The sequence below is a fragment of the Oreochromis aureus genome, linkage group 8, assembly GCF_013358895.1.
Source record: "Oreochromis aureus strain Israel breed Guangdong linkage group 8, ZZ_aureus, whole genome shotgun sequence".
Classification (NCBI taxonomy): Eukaryota; Metazoa; Chordata; class Actinopteri; order Cichliformes; family Cichlidae; genus Oreochromis; species Oreochromis aureus.
Window position 1 is genome coordinate 21,035,037 of NC_052949.1, and position 17,794 is coordinate 21,052,830.

The 17,794-nt window shown below is 40.0% G+C and overlaps 3 protein-coding genes across 5 annotated transcripts; 2 read left to right on the forward strand and 1 right to left on the reverse strand.

The window, feature by feature from the left end:
* Positions 1-154: 154 nt before the first annotated feature.
* eif2ak1 (eukaryotic translation initiation factor 2-alpha kinase 1) lies at positions 155-11,407 on the reverse strand. 3 transcript variants are annotated; one of them, XM_039616135.1, is made up of 16 exons: positions 11,267-11,398; positions 10,915-11,075; positions 8,776-8,943; positions 8,515-8,651; positions 8,327-8,361; positions 8,147-8,246; positions 7,922-8,002; positions 7,736-7,829; positions 7,590-7,638; positions 5,176-5,557; positions 4,611-4,719; positions 4,346-4,452; positions 1,156-1,270; positions 986-1,065; positions 581-814; positions 155-429 (listed from the first exon to the last, which is right to left on the reverse strand). In XM_039616135.1, exons 3-16 carry the CDS (start codon positions 8,909-8,911, stop codon positions 304-306), a joined length of 1,785 nt encoding a protein of 594 aa, XP_039472069.1. In that variant the 5' UTR covers positions 8,912-8,943; positions 10,915-11,075; positions 11,267-11,398; the 3' UTR covers positions 155-303. The 3 variants fall into 3 exon arrangements, with proteins under 3 accessions (XP_039472069.1, XP_031595549.2, XP_031595550.2); XM_031739689.2 differs by having other exon boundaries at positions 10,915-11,407; XM_031739690.2 differs by lacking the exons at positions 10,915-11,075; positions 11,267-11,398 and adding an exon at positions 9,081-9,229.
* LOC116320158 (ankyrin repeat domain-containing protein 61) lies at positions 1,277-4,368 on the forward strand. Its single transcript, XM_031739691.2, has 5 exons — positions 1,277-2,279; positions 2,471-2,565; positions 2,740-2,911; positions 3,085-3,285; positions 3,615-4,368. Exons 1-5 carry the CDS (start codon positions 2,097-2,099, stop codon positions 4,218-4,220), a joined length of 1,257 nt encoding a protein of 418 aa, XP_031595551.1. The 5' UTR covers positions 1,277-2,096; the 3' UTR covers positions 4,221-4,368.
* Positions 11,408-11,759: 352 nt separating the features above from the next.
* pms2 (PMS1 homolog 2, mismatch repair system component) lies at positions 11,760-17,353 on the forward strand. The gene is made up of 15 exons (XM_031739712.2): positions 11,760-11,923; positions 12,024-12,163; positions 12,275-12,361; positions 12,449-12,551; positions 12,637-12,820; positions 13,545-13,712; positions 13,861-13,958; positions 14,048-14,147; positions 14,229-14,313; positions 14,397-14,549; positions 15,033-15,906; positions 15,991-16,158; positions 16,250-16,350; positions 16,448-16,617; positions 16,992-17,353. Exons 1-15 carry the CDS (start codon positions 11,910-11,912, stop codon positions 17,133-17,135), a joined length of 2,589 nt encoding a protein of 862 aa, XP_031595572.1. The 5' UTR covers positions 11,760-11,909; the 3' UTR covers positions 17,136-17,353.
* The last annotated feature ends 441 nt before the right edge of the window (positions 17,354-17,794 follow it).

Below are 17,794 nucleotides of genomic sequence, written 5' to 3' on the forward strand. Positions count from 1 at the left end.
CAACTGCACCGTGAACTCTCAGGATAAAATATTCTGCTGCTCAGTTCTGCTTAAAGATCCACTTGTCAAACTCATAATACAAATAATAGATTTTTAAAGAAATACTTCAAATGATTTTAAGTGACACACTGCTTTGCAGAAACTCTGCCGAATATATTAGAAATAATTTTTATTAAAACTGCTTAAAGAAGAAAAGTATTTGCAATCCAGATGCATGAGACACACTTAAATATTCAAACATACAAACACACCTGCCAACTTGTACCAAGTTAGCAACTTTTTTTTGTTTTTTTTTTCGAAGGCTCAGGTGTTTTCCAGCTCGGAGAAATTAACTGTGAGTTGTGAAGTCTGGAGCTGAGTGATCCGTCTCCTCAGCTGCATGATCTCTTCCTCCTGCTCTTCAACCTTCCTCTGCAAACCGTGAATCACCTGAGGGGGAGGAATATTCTTAAAACTGGATTGGAATTATTATGAAAAAAAAAACCCCAACAACTTCAAACAGTAAAACATATGCCACTCTTTATATGAGTAACTTTTATTTACTTTGTTTCCTTCAGTAAATTCAGTAATAACACCATACCTTGTCTTTACTGCAGAAGAGTTCACTCTGTAGAAGCTGGCTGGCTGTGGGACGAACACTGGGTTCTTTATCTGTCAGCTTCATGATGTATTTTGTCAGAACTGGCCATCTGTGGCAGAACGAGTCAGGGATTTTCCCTTCCCTCAGGTCCCCAAGCGTCCGGACCCGCTCCATTTCGGTCCCAAAAGGCTGGAATAGCTCGAGAGCCAGCACTCCGATGCTGTACATGTCAGACTGAGTGAGCAGCAAATGAAGATTCATGTTCAGCAAAGTTGTTAAAATACAAAAGATAATAATTAATTCTAATACAATGTTACTATTTCTAATAATAAACTGCTAACACTTCAGAATGATTTTTACATGAAAAGAAAACAAAAATTATTAATAAGTAAGGTGTTCCATTACCTTTGAATTATAATTGGAGCCTTTCAGTTGTTCTGTTGCAGCATACACAAATGTGCCAACACCTGAAGTATGCCTGCAATCTTGAAAACACCAGAAATGTCATTAAATAGCAAACACTGCCATCTGCTGGTGGTTCTGAGACATGTCGTGTTATGAGGGTAAACTCTTACCACTGTAAGGAGAAGTGTTGCTTTTGAGGCCATCCACTATGATGTCCCTGCAGGCCAAACCAAAGTCCCCAATCCGAACATGACAATCATGGCCGTGAAGAAAAATGTTCCTTGGCTGTGGGGAGAAAAAAAGGTAATAATTAAGTTCCATATGTTACTAAAGATACATATTCTTTTATGTGAAATCTGCAATACAATAAAGACAAAATTAAACAGTCTTATGATTTGAGATAATCTAACTTTACATAAAATGTGCAATATTTTTTCTTCGATTTTTTCCCACAAAGGCTCTGATGGGAAAATACATTGAATAATAAATCCAGTCTGTCCCAGAGAACAAATGGAATATATAAATAAGCAATTAAATACAATAGAAAGCATATTTTTAATAATGGGACTATTTATACTGTATAATTTTACATATTTTGTTTTTCTATTACTTTTCAATTGTATTCATTTGTTATTTATGTTATTTGTATTGACTCCACCTACATTTTCTCCCCATTTATTTCCCTGAACTTACTGATTTATGGGATTGCTAGACAACTGGGGCACTTGCTCAGTCTAGCCAAAGATAACTTAAAATGGAAAAACAAAATGACAAAGTAAAAATAGGAAAATAAAATTGAAGGTAAACAAACATGGCCAATTGTTTTTCAATTTCAGCCCTCCACAGTCATCAAGATTTAACTTTAAGTACAGGTAAATAAAAGGTAAATATGTGATGCAAACACAGTTAGTTGCAGGAACGGATGTAGCAAGCCCCCAAAATTGGCCCCGAGTGCAGCAACAAGTTATCAGTTCAGACAGGAAGGCTGCACATCAAAGTTAGAAAAACACCAACCGCAGAAAACAGAAGTAGCTTTCGACTTTTCTTCCTCAAAGTATCGCTTCCTGATGTCTTTCTACGAAAAACATCAGTGAATTTGCAGCACCTGACCATGCTGGAGGAGCACAAGGAGTGTTTGGATAAGAGAGGTAGCATTAGCAAAATTCACAGCAATGAATTTTACACAGCAGTCATAGAAGAGGACTTGCAACGCATTGAAGACTTGATTCAGAAACATGGGAGCAACTTCCTCATTGAGACACAAGGCAAAGTATATAAAGAAGCCTTCTGCAAGGTAAATGCAACAATGCTACCATCTTATAAAATACTTTGCAAGGATCTTTATATGCTGCAAGCAAGTCTCATTTCACAGAAACAAAGAAAGAAAGCAACTTGGACAGCAAATAAATGCCAACTGTTTATAGGCAAACAAGAAACTTAAATTTAGGATTATTCCATTTCTTCTTCACTCATTTTTCCCTGTAGGGCTTTGCTATTCTTCCCCTTCACCTGGCTGCCTCTTACAGAAAAATCCACAGCATGCAGAGTCTTCTGTCTGCAGGAGCAAACACTGAATTGAGGTATGGATGTAAGCACTAAAACCTGACATCTAACTCAGGCGGAGTCACCTAGTACTTTCTGAAGCATTAGATCATCATACAATTATTTTATAGGGGGTTGAGAACAAGAAATATAATGTACTTTCTGTTAAAAGTCGTCTGTTCTCCATGTCTTCACCTTTACCTCTGTCACAGAGATATGCTTGGTCGAACCCCGCTGCACTTGATGATAACTGGTTGGCCAAGCATCCTGAATACGTCCCAAAAACCAGATTCCAAGTTCCAGACTAAAGTGATCGGTGTGTGTACACAGGCAGAGGCCTGTTTAAGGCTCCTCTGTGACCATGGTGTAAACATCAATGCTAAGGTGAGTTTTCCATGTAGGCAAATAGATGTCTAGCTGCTTCTTATAATCTCCTTACAATCTGTTCAACATGCAAAAGGGCTGCCAACAACGTCAAAGTCAGCATACTGTAATAAGTCTGTGGAAGTAAATTCTGCTTTAAGATAAATACTGGTTAAATTGTGGTTCATCTGTAGGTGGAGGGAAAAGGCCACCAGACAGCTCTTCACATATCAGTACGCTACAGAGCACTATCTGCTGTCCAAATACTGGCGTGCTATGGTGCTGATGTTAATGCTGTGGATGGCAGTGGGATGGCACCTCTGCATATGGCTGCTGGGATACTGCATAAGGATATTATTGCCAGTCTGCTCAGGCATGGAGCAGATGTTAACATGGTTTGTATTGTTTGAAAATTTGATATTCAGTATTATGTTCATGATTTTTTTATCAACCCGGGTTTATGGATAATAAGACATAGGAAAAGTGAATTATACCTGTCAAAACCAACTTATCATTAATTAAATATTTACTTACAATTTTAATTTACATACTCACTCAATTATATATGCTGTGGTTATAAAAAGCCCCCCATCCAAAAGCATGGATCAAGTTTGTATAAATTCACAATGGCAGCATGTGATTCAGTTTTCCTTTAACCTTTCTGCTCTCAATACTGTTGAATATCTTGTGTCCTTCAACAAGTCAGTATTATTCTTTTTAATAGGGAGTGCAGCACACTGGGAACACCCCTCTACACCTCGCCGCTGTGGCAATGGCTACAACGACCACTAAAACCCCAGAAGACGCCATTAGCAGCATCACTGAGCTGCTCGAACAAGGCGCTGAGCCCAATGCAGTGAACAAGGCTGGCATGACGCCTTTACACGAGGCATGTAGCATGGGAAACGAGGACCTTGTAGACCTGCTGCTGAGCTACGGAGCTAGCATCTATAAGTTAAGCGAAGCAGGGGAGAACTGTCTGTACCTTTTCCTGAACCACATGCCTAATGTGAGCAATGTTTCTCTGCTAGTGAAGCTCCTCAGCCTGACCTCACCGCTTACTGTCTACAACCAAAAAGGCCACCTGCCCTTAACCTTGACAAAACCCTGTTTCTTTAAACAGAGAGACTACCTCATGAACCTAACTCGACAGCCAAGGAGACTTCAGGATATTTGTAAGACTGACCTTTATCTAACACACGTCAGAGGCAAGAGAGAAGAACTGAGGAAAATCCTTCCTGACAAGCTGTACGAATTTATCTTCAACCATTGGGAGAATGTACACAACATCTCCTTTGTGACAGACAGTGAACAGGAATATGTTAAATAATAATTTCATATTACTCCAAGCTGACACCAGTTCAAACTCCACCTGACTTTAAAGTTTGCATCAAGGTGCTGACTAACCTTAAAATAACAGAGGTGTGGATGAAAGAAAGAAAAGAAAAATCATACCTTCAGGTCCCTGTGCATGATTCCATTGGAGTGAATGTACTCCACACCTTCAAGTATGTGTCTTAGCAGTCTGAGTGTGTGTTCAGTATCAACACAGGCATAAGGACCTGAAAACAGAAAATACATCTATTTATTCCCCTCCCCCAAAAAGATTTTCTTTCTCAGAATAACTCTAAAAAATATTATCTTCATAAATTATACGCAACATGAAGCTCTGTGCAGTAAATCATCTGAAATAAACATGAATGCATAATTGAACAATTACATCTTGAGATTTGTTCCTCTTTGGGCTTGGCGTTCCTCTCAGAGATCCAGTCTTTCAGGGAGCGCTCACATAGCTGCATCTGGATATAAAGCATCAGGTGGAAGTGCACCTGCAGATATGCCAAAACAGAAAAGTTACATCCTCTGCTTCTTTTTTGCAATAAAGAAAAAAACAACAAAAAAACAAACTCCTATTGCTCATTTCCACCTTCATGTTTATTATTTATTATAATTTATGAGCTTTACCAGCGTTGCTTTGCAAGCCTATATAAAATTATCTTAAACTACGTGTACCCCTTCAGTTTATTCTCTGTTTGAAACGCACTGAGCTCGAGAGCAGTGTGCTGGAGATGATCATATTACTGATATTCATTCTCACTGACATCTGTGTGAAAACTGTGAAAAATATAATTTAGAATTATAATTATAATTTAGATCAGTCTGAAGCCTGAACTTATGACTCGCATTACTTCTACATACACTTACCTCAGTATCTGAAATTAGTTTAATTAGCTTTTTTAAAATCCAAGAAAGTTTTTTGTTCTGTTTTTTTTAAAATCACCTACCTCTTTAGAAGGCCTCGTTGGACGCTTCTCAGTCCACTGCTGACACTCCTTGTCAATGCAGGAGTTGTTGTTTAGTTCCATGCTACTCCTACTGGACTCCTCATCCAAAACTGGTGAAGCGTCCCAACCCATGGCAGGACATTTGGAGGCTTTAATGGGACCTTGCTGTCCCAGAAAAACGCAAGGGACATAGTTCTCTGGGATGCGACGCATCGTCTTAGGACACACCACCTGTCCGTCCTGGGTGGGAACTAAGGCTTTTATAGGCTGCGTGTCTCTCTGAGGTACTTTGGCACTTGAAGCAGTCTCTGTGGGTATTTGACTGTGGCTCTGAAAAACTATAGAGGAACTGCTGCTGTTGTTCTCCCCACTTTCATCAAGGCTGTAAATGAAAGAGTCGAGATAGATTTAGTGCAAGTTCACAAACTAATTACTAGTGCTGCCTGTACATGCCTTGAGATATCTAGTCATTCACTAGCCACACAGACTTCATGCCAAGATCTGCAATAAATAGCCCACCTTTAATGGTATTTCTACACATAATCAAGAAGAATTTTACTTGTGCTCTGAATTGAAGTCAGCAATTCATCCAAAGTATTCCAGTACAAGGTAATTTTACAAAATCAGGAGAAAATTATTAGTTTTTGTCAAAATTGTGTAGTTAACTCTGTAATACTCAAAGCTTGTAAAATCAAGTTAAATCTGAGGGTTATCTTCTAATTTACACAAAGTTAAAACTTCAGCAAGAGTTTTAGCTGTCACTTGAGAAAGCATTATGCCAAAGACAAATAAAAATCAGTTTAGACTTGAGAAAAAGAATTATTGATGCTTACGAGTAGGAGATGAATATACAAAGTTTTCAAAGCATTTTACAGTGTCAAGAACTGGAGTGAAAAGCAGCATCAAGAAATATAAAGAGTCACACAGTAAAGAACGAGCCTGGCAGAGGTAGGGAGTGAAAGATTTTAAAGACTGGAAAGAAAACTAGAGGGAGACGTGTCTAAAGACTTCAAAACAACTGCCAAGACACCAGTGAATGACTTAGCCAAGTCGGGAATTGTAGACTTAAAGAAGTCATCTAATAGAGCCATACACAGGAATGGACTGTGAGGTTGCAGCCCAAGAAAAACTCAACTTCTGCATAAGAGACACCTTCAAGTCAGACAGAAGTAAGGACAACCTCAGAGATGCTGATTATGTTTCAAGAAAGAACGGAGAGGCACACATAAAGAACACAATCCCCACAGAGAGACACCGTAGTGGGAGAATTTCTCTTTTTCCTTGTGAAAACAACACTAATGAAAAAAAAAGACACTTTCCTGGGGAGTGTAATAATGCCGTTCCTAATCTGTATAGTCTTTACTTGTAAAACATTTACATAGGCCACAAATGGAGTTATTTACTCACACAGAAAACAATGCTACTGAACTGCCTCAAATATCTGGTTTGTAATCCTGTCTTTTCTTCTGTTACCTATGTTACTATGTAACACATTGGCAAGATGCCTACTTGGTAGCTAATTTAAGCACCTGAGTCAACTAAATCCAGATGGCAACGTTCCAACAACAGGAGGAAAGTGTGACAGTAATGTGGTTAACATTATGTTTGCTTCTCTCCCATATGCCTGTGTTCACACAAACTAAATTTCAGTCAAGCAATATTCCCAATAAATCTGTTCTCATTTATACAGGTAGATTTTTCTGTTTCTGTTCACAGACAACATAACAAATATGAAACAGTCAAACAAACTCAGCTCGCTGAGACAAATTTAAACCAGAAGCCATGTTCCAAATCATTTGCCAATTTGCTGCTCATAACTAAAACCCTTGATATAACAGTAATGTGGTCTGAAAAAATAACCATTAATATAATCAGCTAAAGATTACATAAGTGCCGTTTTTTTGTTTTGTTAGGTATTTTAAAAATTGTATAAAAACTGCACAGAGAGGACATTAGAAGCAAGAGGAAACCTTTCTGTTGATTTCAAATTGTTGTCTTTTTAGTAATCACTGACAAAAAGTTACTTTTGGCTAGTCCCTAAAGGGTTACAATGGGTAGCTCAGCATCTGATTTAGCACACCCACCCATGGCATTTGTGTCTCCTCCCAGGATAAAACCAGGAATCCTTTGTTGTTAGGAAAACGTTAAACCGTTATGATGTGGAAATACAGTGCTAACTGACCAGTCGGAACACATTAGGGATTCAGAAAGGGAACAAACAAACAGCATTGCACACATAAGGTGAGAAGTAAAGCTGTATCTGTGTACCATCTGAAGATTAACGCCTGCAAATCTATTCTAGCACACCCTCAAAACGAAAATTTGAGCCCATAAATGAGAATAGAAGTAACACTGTAATTATCAACAACCTAATGAATCACAAAGCCAAGACAGATAATAATCACACTGCCTACCTGTCCTGTTGTCCAGCAGATTCTAGTGCAGGCAAGTTTGACTCAGGATCTGCAACAAAGACAGTTTACACACAAAGTCTCCATCAGCGGTCCCATCATGCATTTCTTCCAAGCAAACATGTGCAGGACAGAGTTGAAATACTCACATGTTGCAGGCTGGACATGTTCCATCCACGCGGTGTGATAGCCCACAACATTTACATGCTGCAGGCTGGACAACACTTTGACCTCCCTAAGGACCTACAGCAAGCAAAACAAGTTAAAGCGGGTACTTCATATCTCTGTATTTAAGTTACATAAGTGTTCTAATGAGCACAGCTCCGAGGGCTCACCTTCATACAGTCTTCCTTTGAAACTTTTTTGATGAGAATTTTCTTCACCGCATAATACTGTCCATCCAATTTGTTCATAACCTATCAACGATAACACAATGATTTAACTCAAATCCAGTTTTAGAATAGAATAGAATAGCCCATTGTACATGCAGAATGAAATTGTGAGAAAAAATGAAGGGTTTAGAAGAGTTTCTTAAAGAATGTCGCAAAAATTATATATACCTTAAATACATTTCCATATGATCCTTTCCCAAGTCTACAGATTTCTTCAAACTCACTGAGATACCGTGATGTCTGCGCTTGAAACAGTCCCTCCTTAGGTCTGCTTAAGGCACAAACAGACATCCTTAAAAAAGTACTGACATATGCTTTTGAACACATGCATCAGAAGAGAAGGATTACCTTAAAGAAGGATTGTGTGCGTTTGTTCCGAGGCCCTGCAAACCAAGACGAGGATAATCGCAATGATCACTCTTTGACACAGCAGGCGGCAGGTTTATCAAAGTACAGAATTTGCTCAAAAATGTTGATTAAAACTAACATACTGACTCCAAGCACGCAGTGTAGGTGCTGGCAACAGATCCGCTTACCTGAGGGTAGAGTGAGGAGCTGGCAGCATTAAGCAGCTCAGTGAAGGCCCGGTTATGCTGGAGTCTGATGGTGCTGAATTCATCACTTATTGCCAGAGGTGAAAGGAGATTCATGGCAGCTAAACGCTGACCTATGACTGTGAGAGGAGCAACAAAATACTTAAACCTATGCGACATATGAACCAAATGCTAAACATGAACTGTATTTGGATTTCTCTTCTAACTAAATGTCAGTTCTTAGTACAGGATCTCGATGACTACCTTTAAACAGCATGCGTGAGCGAGCTGGATTGCTCTCGTAAACAAAGCACAGGTGCTCGAGCAAAGACCCGAGGAGAAGGTGGTTGGGGATGGCTGAGGCAAACTCTTGGATTGACGGGTAATGCCTACCAGCCATCAACACCTCACGGTTATCGTCTGTGTCTGAAGCTAAACATAGGACAAAAAAAAGTAAAAAGAGAGAAAAACACTGAAAATGAGATCAAATAAGAACTTGTGATAAATAATGAAAGCAGCTGACTATTCTGGAAAGTTCACAGAGTAGATTTCTAACACAGCTGTCTTACCTTCTTCAATAACTTTTGCTATCATTTCTACAATGTTTCTTTCTCCTAGGTCCATTCTGCTGTGTGAAAACCCTTTCGGTGCAATATTAAGGCCTCAGAGCTACACTAATGATTCAACTTCAAGAAAAAATTTGCTCATCTTGTTTATGCATAAGGGGGTGTGCACAACAGTAACGCTTATCTGCCATATCCAGTGGACACAGGCCCCCCTCCACCTATCGCACAAAATGACTGAGCTTAGGAGAAGATGTGCATGTAGGGGTCTTTGCATGGTCTCCGTCGTCACTCTCATTTTATAATATTGCAGAATTCGTAAACAGGGAGGGCCTGACGTGTGAAGCAAACATTAACCAGGTGTATTTTACATCCTGTTGATGTAAAGAGGAAGGTCAGGCTAGACCTGCCTCTTTGTGGCTCACTTTATTTGACGGCTCTAAGGAGTAAATTCACATGTAAAGACTATTATTTCTCTCTGTGATACTAAGAACTAAAGGGATAGACCATGCATAAATAAGTATGGTTGCTTTAATTCAGTCATGCATTTCAGATGCACATACCTCAAACCCCAAAACATAAATGAGACCTCAAATACACAAATATACACAGGTGTATTTCAAAGGGTTTGGAGCCTTTCTTGGGGGGGACAAGCACCCCTAATTTTCATCACTAAATTCTCTAAATAGCATCAAAAACCTTAGCTGGTGTAGACTAGAGTGCTAAAGATTATTAGCTTTCCATAAGTCTACTGCCATATCGCTTTATACCAGCCAAGGAGCTGGTGTACTTTATTTTATTTCCATTCTGCTCGAATTGGGCTTCATTATTTGTTTACAGCACAACAGCGCTCCAGAGCAAGCCAGAAGGATGTTAGCTATCAACGGCCAGTGGAAGCCTATATTCAATTAGAATACTATCATAAAATGATGTAAATCCCGCTTTTATTGTTGTTGTTATACATTCTGTTTCACTGTCACATTTACATTTTGGTGACAGCACAAAGCCTGAGAGAGAAGGAGAGAGAGCAGGATGAAGACAGCAAAAGTAGAGAAAGTTTACATGCAGTCAAAATCAGCAAAAGTTATAAAGCTAAGGTATCTTCTTCTTTTGGCCACATTCACTGAAGTTTATTTCAAATCCTAAATAGAACACAATCACTGAGATAAATGGTAGCATTTAACAGAATTCATTTCACTCTAAACATGCCTTAAACAGGACAGCTGCCACTATACTTAAGTATAGTGGATCTGGGTACCAGCTATCCACAATAAAGGGAGCGTTTGTATTTTTTTTTAAATGTTTGTACTAATTCATGCTACTTTAATTGCTTAAAGTAAAAGGAAACTCAAACAATGGATACTACAATACGTCATCCAACTAATGTGATTGCTTTTTAAGGTAACATTTTAATGCATACTCAGCTCAAATGGGTTTTGCAAAGGTGAAAAGGGTTGAATACGCTTGCAAGCAGCATATTCAATTAATATTAATTGGAGGGTACTGTATGCACGACATCATGACTGGAGGCTGAGGCCCCCAAAAGGTTTGATCCTAGAAAAGCCCCTGAATGGAAAGACTAAAGCTGATCCTTAAAATTGTTCATGCAGTTAAAATAAACTGTCACTCAGAGGATGGCTTGTCACATGGACTCTAACTTCTTAGCTACGCCCCTGCTATATTACATAAGTAAGAATGCAGGTGAGGACTTTCGACAACTCCAAAACTCACATTTCACTCAATCAGTGTGGACAACGGTCACGGACATTTGGTTGACACCGTTGTAAACAAAATCTTTAAGTTTAGCAGTTGTAAAACACAGCAACGAAAATCTGCTTACTGTCAAACTGGACTTCGTCGTCCTCTTCAGTCGCCAAGCTTAGCAGGCTAACGATACTGTCTGCCTCCTGCCTCCGGCTGGGTTTACGGTTATGTCGAAGCAAAAGGCCGCTGCTGCCAGAACATTCCTCCGACTGCACGAGTCCGTTGTCGGACGGTGAGCTGTACATTTTAGTACGGGAAATAACGATGACATGACACAATAAAATGCTTAATTCACCACGCTGCCCGATAAAAATAAAAATAAAAAAGCTGCCCCATGTCTGCAATAAGATGAATCAAACTCCACGTTAAATCCCAGCTTGTGAAAATGTAAAACAGCAGAAAAGTCTGGAAAGCTATATGAAAAATACCATATGGTTCACCATGTCAATGGACAGCCATGTTTTGCGTTCCCCAGAATTACAGGGACCGTCTGACAATATGCATATTAAGCCAGAAGGTTAACTTATTTATTCTATTTAATCTATGTTTTTGTAAAATACATAAAGTAAAATTAACATAAGCATATCTGAAAAATATAAAACTAAAAAGTCAAGACACTGAGGTTGTCCCTGTAGTTAAAAGTAATTTTTTAGTTTTTAAAAACTGGATAATTGTACATGCGCCCTGAGACGTCACGGAGTCGGTTTGGTGATGAAATAATACTAAGCTTTAGGCAACAGCTTTGAAAGTACTTGCTCTAACAGTGCCATTTATTTTACTTTTTCGTTACTATTGTATTTATTTTTGAGGCTATGTTCTTACACACTCATATTACTGTTTTGCTGCTTTTAATAGGAAGCTGCGCTGTTCTGCGCATACATGACGCTCGCGAGCAATCTGCGCAGTTCGCGCGGGACTTGCTTTACGTTTGTGTTTACAGCATGGTGTCGGGTAGTGGATGTACTGGCAAGCAGTGAAAGAAAAATGATACTGTTTGACAGCAGGGATTAACTATTCGGTGTTTTACAGAAAAAACAAATTTAAACTCTCAAGTCACTCCACTCTTCGAAGATGTCTGATGCTTGGTAAGCTAGCTAGAGCATTTATTCATATAGATATGTTTGGTTTTTTTGAACTTTTGTTACGTTTTACACTGGAGTTCAACATTGCTTTTCTTTGCTGCAGCTCTGAACCTGCCGGGGCCATCAGAGCTATTGATAAGCACTCAGTGCATCAGATTTGCTCAGGACAGGTGGTGCTGACTTTGGCCACTGCTGTCAAAGAGTTGGTGGAGAATAGCATTGATGCAGGAGCCACCAACATTGGTAATTAAATATTTACCCAAAGTATTTTTCGATAGAGTCCCCTGTGTGCCTAATAATACTGTTTTGCATTGTTAGATATAGTTTAATGTATCACATGTTTGCATGCTGCAGATGTCAAGCTGAAGGAGAGTGGAGCTGAACAAGTGGAGGTGGCAGACAATGGCAAAGGTGTTGAGGAGGCCAACTTTGAAGGACTGAGTAAGTTTCACCTTTGTATCTGTGTAATTAGACAATATCTGCCTGAGCTTGTTTGTTAAGAAGAAATTTCATCTGTGTGTTCCACAGCACTGAAGCATCACACATCAAAGCTGAGGGATTTCTCTGACCTCATCCACGTGGAAACATTTGGCTTCAGAGGTGAAGCCCTGAGCTCTTTATGTGCTCTGAGGTAAAGTATTTCAAGTTCAGCGGTAATTTTAGATATAAAACTAAATTATTTGCCAGCTAAAATTTGCTCTTGCTCCTTATCATAGTGACTTAAGTGTCATTACCTGCCACGAGTCCAGCCAGGTGGGCACAAAGTTGGTTTTTGACCACAAAGGCCACCTAGTGCAGAAGACCCCTCATCCTCGGCAACAGGGCACCACAGTCAGCCTGCAGCAGCTCTTTTCCACCCTGCCTGTTCGACACAAGGAGTTTCAACGCAATATTAAGAAGGTCGGGCATTCAGTCATCTCTTTCATTGTCTTTCTTCACATACTGAGTTTTCCAAAAGTGGGCTTCAGGTGCCCCCTCTGTGAATCGCCACCTTATCGCGGTGGAGGGGTTTGTGCGTTCCGGTGATCCCAGGAGTTATGTTGTCGGGGGCAGTTTGTCCCTGGTAGGGTCTCCCAAGGCAAATTGGTCCTGGGTGAGGAGCCAGACAAAGAGCGATTCTAACAACCCCATATGATGTCCAAAAAAAATCAAGGGTGAAATTTACCCAGGGTTACCAGGGTTCCACCCTGGAGCCAGTCCCAGTGTTGGGGCTCCAGGGCAAGGATCTGGTAGCTGGGCCTTAGACCATGGGGCCTGGCTTGGCTTTGGATGAAGAAGTTATATATGTAATCCCTCCAGTGGGTGGTCGACCATAGGGTTACTGTGCCTTGTGGACTGAGCGGTGATCAGGGACAAGGTCCTGGGGTGTTGATCCGTGGCTTTCAAAACTAGCTTGTGGTACGTGGTATGCCATATCTCTCAGAGATGGACTGGTTCGCCTCAACATACAACTTGGGCTCTAGAGCCAGTTTCCTGGACTTTGTTCCACTCTGGAGTTGTCCTAGATGAGAGGCGGCAGCAGGAGTGGGTATTTTCTATGCCAAGTTTCACTTTTGAGTAACAAATTAGATCAACAATATCAACTGACCTTAATAACGGCTATTATCTTATTCTGTGTTTTTAGGAGTATGCCAAAATGATACATGTGCTGCAGTCCTACTGTATCATTTCTACAGGAGTGCGCATTACCTGCTCCAACCAAAATGGGCAGGGGAAGCGCAGCACAGTCCTCAGCACTAGTGGCAGCCAAAGTATGAGAGACAACATTGGAGCCATATTTGGACCAAAGCAGGTTAATATGCTGTTGCTAATAACAACAAAGCCACTGGCGTGATACTTCATAAAAGAAGCTTCTCAAAAAGCGGCTCATGTGCTTGCTAAATGTTTTATTTCATATTTAATTTTTTTCTATGATTATGTGCTGGCTGTACATCTTGCAGCTGCAGAGTCTTCTACCTTTCCAGCAAGTTTCTCCCACTGAAAATGTTATTGAAGAATATGGACTCAAGGATGCAGATCTACCCAAACAGCTTTTCTCGTGAGTGTTTTAATGGAAGATCTTTTTGCACAATTCTTGTTTTTATTTTCTTTTTTTATAATAATTATTATTTTGTTTGTTTTTGACAGGATCACAGGTTTTGTGTCTCAAGGTGACCACGGTGTTGGGAGAAGCACCACAGACAGGCAGTTCTATTTCATTAACAATCGGCCTTGTGACCCCCTGAAGGTAATTCCTGCTGAGTGGCTTTATGAGGAGGTGTCAGAATTCATCATTCCTGCCTCACCTCTGGTTATTCCCACCCTGCAGGTGACCAAACTCGTAAACGAAGTGTATCACATATACAACAGACATCAGTATCCATTTGTTGCCTTGAACATAGCTGTCGCTTCAGGTGAGACAATGAGGATTAATCAAGCTGATGTAATTTATGGAACCCGCTTGATTTCTCTGAGTGCATATGTGTTGTGTTTTCAGAGTGTGTGGATGTGAATGTAACCCCGGACAAGCGACAGATTTTCCTTCAGGAGGAGAAACTCCTGTTGGCTATTCTGAAGACCTCTCTCATCGCCATGTATGAGGGTGGAGTCAATAAGATCAGCCTGAACTATACACCTGCACCCAGCACCAGTAAGAACACACCTTTACATGTAGACCCTCATATATATATCTATAATACGGTAGAATAACAACACTGAGAGGTTTTTTAGGAATATTTGTCCTTGCGCTCACTGGTTGGTAATGTAAGGGAAGGAGGTAATAACGCCATGGTTATGAGTTAATTAAGTGTGGGAGCATGAGAGCTACATAGTATTTATCTTCTAATAATGCATGGCGACGTTTTTGCAAAATCTGTTTACTTTATGGGAGAAGTCCATAAAGTACTGCAAAGTATTATCAAATGAAGCATGGATGCATATATTATTTTCAGAAATGTCCTACCAAGACATTAATGTACAGTTATTTCATGGGAGACCATAGGCATATGGACCCTGCCAGGTTTAATCAAATCAGCACATTTTGTGTTCAGTATTTCATTATCCTTTGTCCAGTGAATGGTATTTTTATTAGCTACTCTTAAAAGTTTCATTTTGTTTCTGTGCTTCTTCATAGATGCAACATCAACATCTGAACCTTGCCGAGCTGTCTTGTCTAACAAGAACAAGGCAGAGCGTGAGGAGGACACAGAACCTGTTATTCTGAGCCCAAAGTCATCCCTGAATCTGGCCGGCCTAAAAGCCGCTTTTTCAAGTCATTACAGTTCCAGTTCTGGGAAGTCGAGTAAGGAAAAAGCTTCCGGTAGTGGCACAACACAGAAAACACTGCAGTCTTTTTTTAAGGATCCTGTAAAAACTTCTTCCTGCAACTCAAGTTTAAAATCTCCATTAAAATACACAAGACAGCTGGATAAATGCTCGTCGGCAGGGAAGTCGGTGCTAGATGGGTTTAGGTACCAAGCGATGTCCTGCGAGGACACTGATTCTCAAAAAGACAGTGCTGGGTCCAGTTGTAACATAGCTGAAGCAAAACCTGATATTCAGTGTTCTGACCTGGAGTCCAGTCCTCCAAAAGTGGACAGCACGAGTGTTAATAATGAAACTTTTAAAGAGACATCAGGCAACAGTCACGCTGTTCCCGAAGATCCAGAGTTAGAGACTGAAGCATGCACTCCTTATGAGGACTCTGCTGTCAGCCCAGAGGCCAAGAGAGCCAGGAAAGACGATGCACATTTCCCTTCAGAAGAAGAATCCAGCACTTTTTCAAATGCTGGTGAGAAACAATCCTCGACAGTGGATGCTCCAGTCTCCCTGCAGAGGAGGACAGTGCATCTTCAGTTCTCTTTAGCAGAGCTTGGAAAGAAGATGAGGAGGTTACAGGACCAGCAGAAACAAAGGGCCGGGGAAGAGCTGCTGTACAGACGCTTCAGAGCCAAGATCAACCCAGGAGAAAACCAGAGTGCAGAAGAAGAGCTCAAGAAGGAGATCAGGTAGATTTTAGAGGTATGGACTTAACTGTCGGTGTGTAATTTTCAAACAAATAATTAAAAGAAAAATGTTTTTAATCCCTTCAGTAAGGAAATGTTTAAAGAAATGGAGATCATCGGTCAGTTTAACCTGGGCTTCATCATCACAAAACTCAAGTCGGACCTTTTCATGATTGACCAGCATGCCACGGATGAGAAGTACAACTTTGAGATGCTACAGCAGCACACCATACTCCAAGGGCAGAAGCTCATTGTGTAAGAGTGTAAATCACTGGGTAAAACCGTGTGTGGACTGTTTCCAATGGCGATCTGAGTATGTTTTTATTTTTTATCTTTCCGTTTGCAGCCCACAAAAACTTCACCTCACTGCAGTCAGTGAGAACGTACTCATAGAGAACATCGAGATTTTCAGGAACAACGGCTTTGAATTCCTGATTGATGAGGACGGTAATACAATTTACACCAGGGATTAAAAGTGCTCTGATTATTTTGACAGTTACAAATATGAAGCTTATATTTGTTGTTTATTTTTTGGGGACTGCAGCTCAGGTGATGGAGAGAGTGAAGTTGGTCTCACTGCCGACCAGTAAAAACTGGACATTCGGTCCATCAGACATTGAAGAACTGATCTTCATGCTGAGCGACAGTCCAGGGGTTATGTGTCGACCATCCAGAGTCAGGCAGATGTTCGCCTCCAGAGCTTGTCGTAAATCTGTGAGTTTATATCACTGTGATGTTGTTTTTAAGTGCTCACTCAAGTTTTGACTGGATAGTCATAGACTGCAGCATTGACTGTATATAAAGGATGGACGTGGCCACTTATTGGTTTCTAAAGTCCACTTTTGAAGCCTCGATTTCTAGATTGTTTTGCCCATCATGATATTAGGTTTTTTTGGACTCAGAAATGATATTCTTCTTTGAGGAAGCTTGATTTGGAAAGCTACATACATAAACTATATGGTATGATACACCCTGTTAGTAATGCTGGTAATTTTTAGTTATCTAAGCTCTTTTAAAAATGCCATTATAGGGAAATTGGATAACATATTATTTTGAAAATGCTTTTTGATACATTTTCTGCTCATCAGGTGATGATCGGCACTGCTCTGAATGTTAATGAGATGAAGAAGCTTGTGGTTCACATGGGAGAGATCGAGCATCCGTGGAACTGTCCTCACGGCAGGCCAACCATGAGACACCTCGCCAACCTGGACGTCATCTCACAAGACTGAGTCTGCAAAGGAAGGAACTGTTGGAGTAACTGATTTAAGATAACTGGAATGTGTCCTCACTCCAGACTGTCAAACCACTCTTACGGTATATTGTAGAGTTAAATGGCTTGTTATTGACTGAATGTCATGTTTAGTTGTGTTTAGATTTTAAAAATGTATATTACATATTATATTTTTTTATTTTAACATACACTACACGAAACAATAAAAAAAGATACTGGAAAAATATATGTCTCTGTTACTTTAAATCATTTATTTACTGGTTTGCATTGTGTTGTGTTGACTGAATGGCTCTGCCACTGGAGTGAGGTGAACCTAGATTCACACCTGAGTGGTAAAATTAATGAGACCTTGTTCTGGGCTTTAAGGTAAATGCAGAAAAGCAAACTATTTGTAAATATCGTCACTTTATGACCACAAGATTTGGGATCGTTTTATCAGCAAACACCGATTTAAGATTAGCAGAGGTAAATTAATAATGGAAATGAAATACTGTATTATCCTTTACTTTGAAATCCATAATGAGTGTTTAATGATACTTGAAAGTGTCCGACTGCTGTATCTGGAAAATATGTTTTATTATTTGCGCTCACAAAATGCCTTTTATTAAGGTTATCGTAAATACTAGATCAGTTGCACACTCAAAACCCACCAGGTCA

Coding starts and splice junctions, on each gene's coding strand:
- LOC116320158 (XM_031739691.2), top strand. CDS start 2,097: ATGCTGGAGGAGCACAAGGAGTGTTTGGATAAGAGAGGTAGCATTAGC. Junction 2,280..2,470: donor ATAAAGAAGCCTTCTGCAAG/GTAAATGCAACA, acceptor TTTTCCCTGTAG/GGCTTTGCTATTCTTCCCCT. Junction 2,912..3,084: donor GTGTAAACATCAATGCTAAG/GTGAGTTTTCCA, acceptor GTTCATCTGTAG/GTGGAGGGAAAAGGCCACCA.
- eif2ak1 (XM_031739689.2), bottom strand. CDS start 11,083: ATGTACAGCTCACCGTCCGACAACGGACTCGTGCAGTCGGAGGAATGT. Junction 8,362..8,514: donor GCTCCTCACTCTACCCTCAG/GTAAGCGGATCT, acceptor CTTGGTTTGCAG/GGCCTCGGAACAAACGCACA. Junction 1,271..4,345: donor TCATGCACAGGGACCTGAAG/GTATGATTTTTC, acceptor TTCTCCCCACAG/CCAAGGAACATTTTTCTTCA.
- pms2 (XM_031739712.2), top strand. Junction 12,821..13,544: donor TTCAACGCAATATTAAGAAG/GTCGGGCATTCA, acceptor CTGTGTTTTTAG/GAGTATGCCAAAATGATACA. Junction 15,907..15,990: donor GAGCTCAAGAAGGAGATCAG/GTAGATTTTAGA, acceptor TAATCCCTTCAG/TAAGGAAATGTTTAAAGAAA.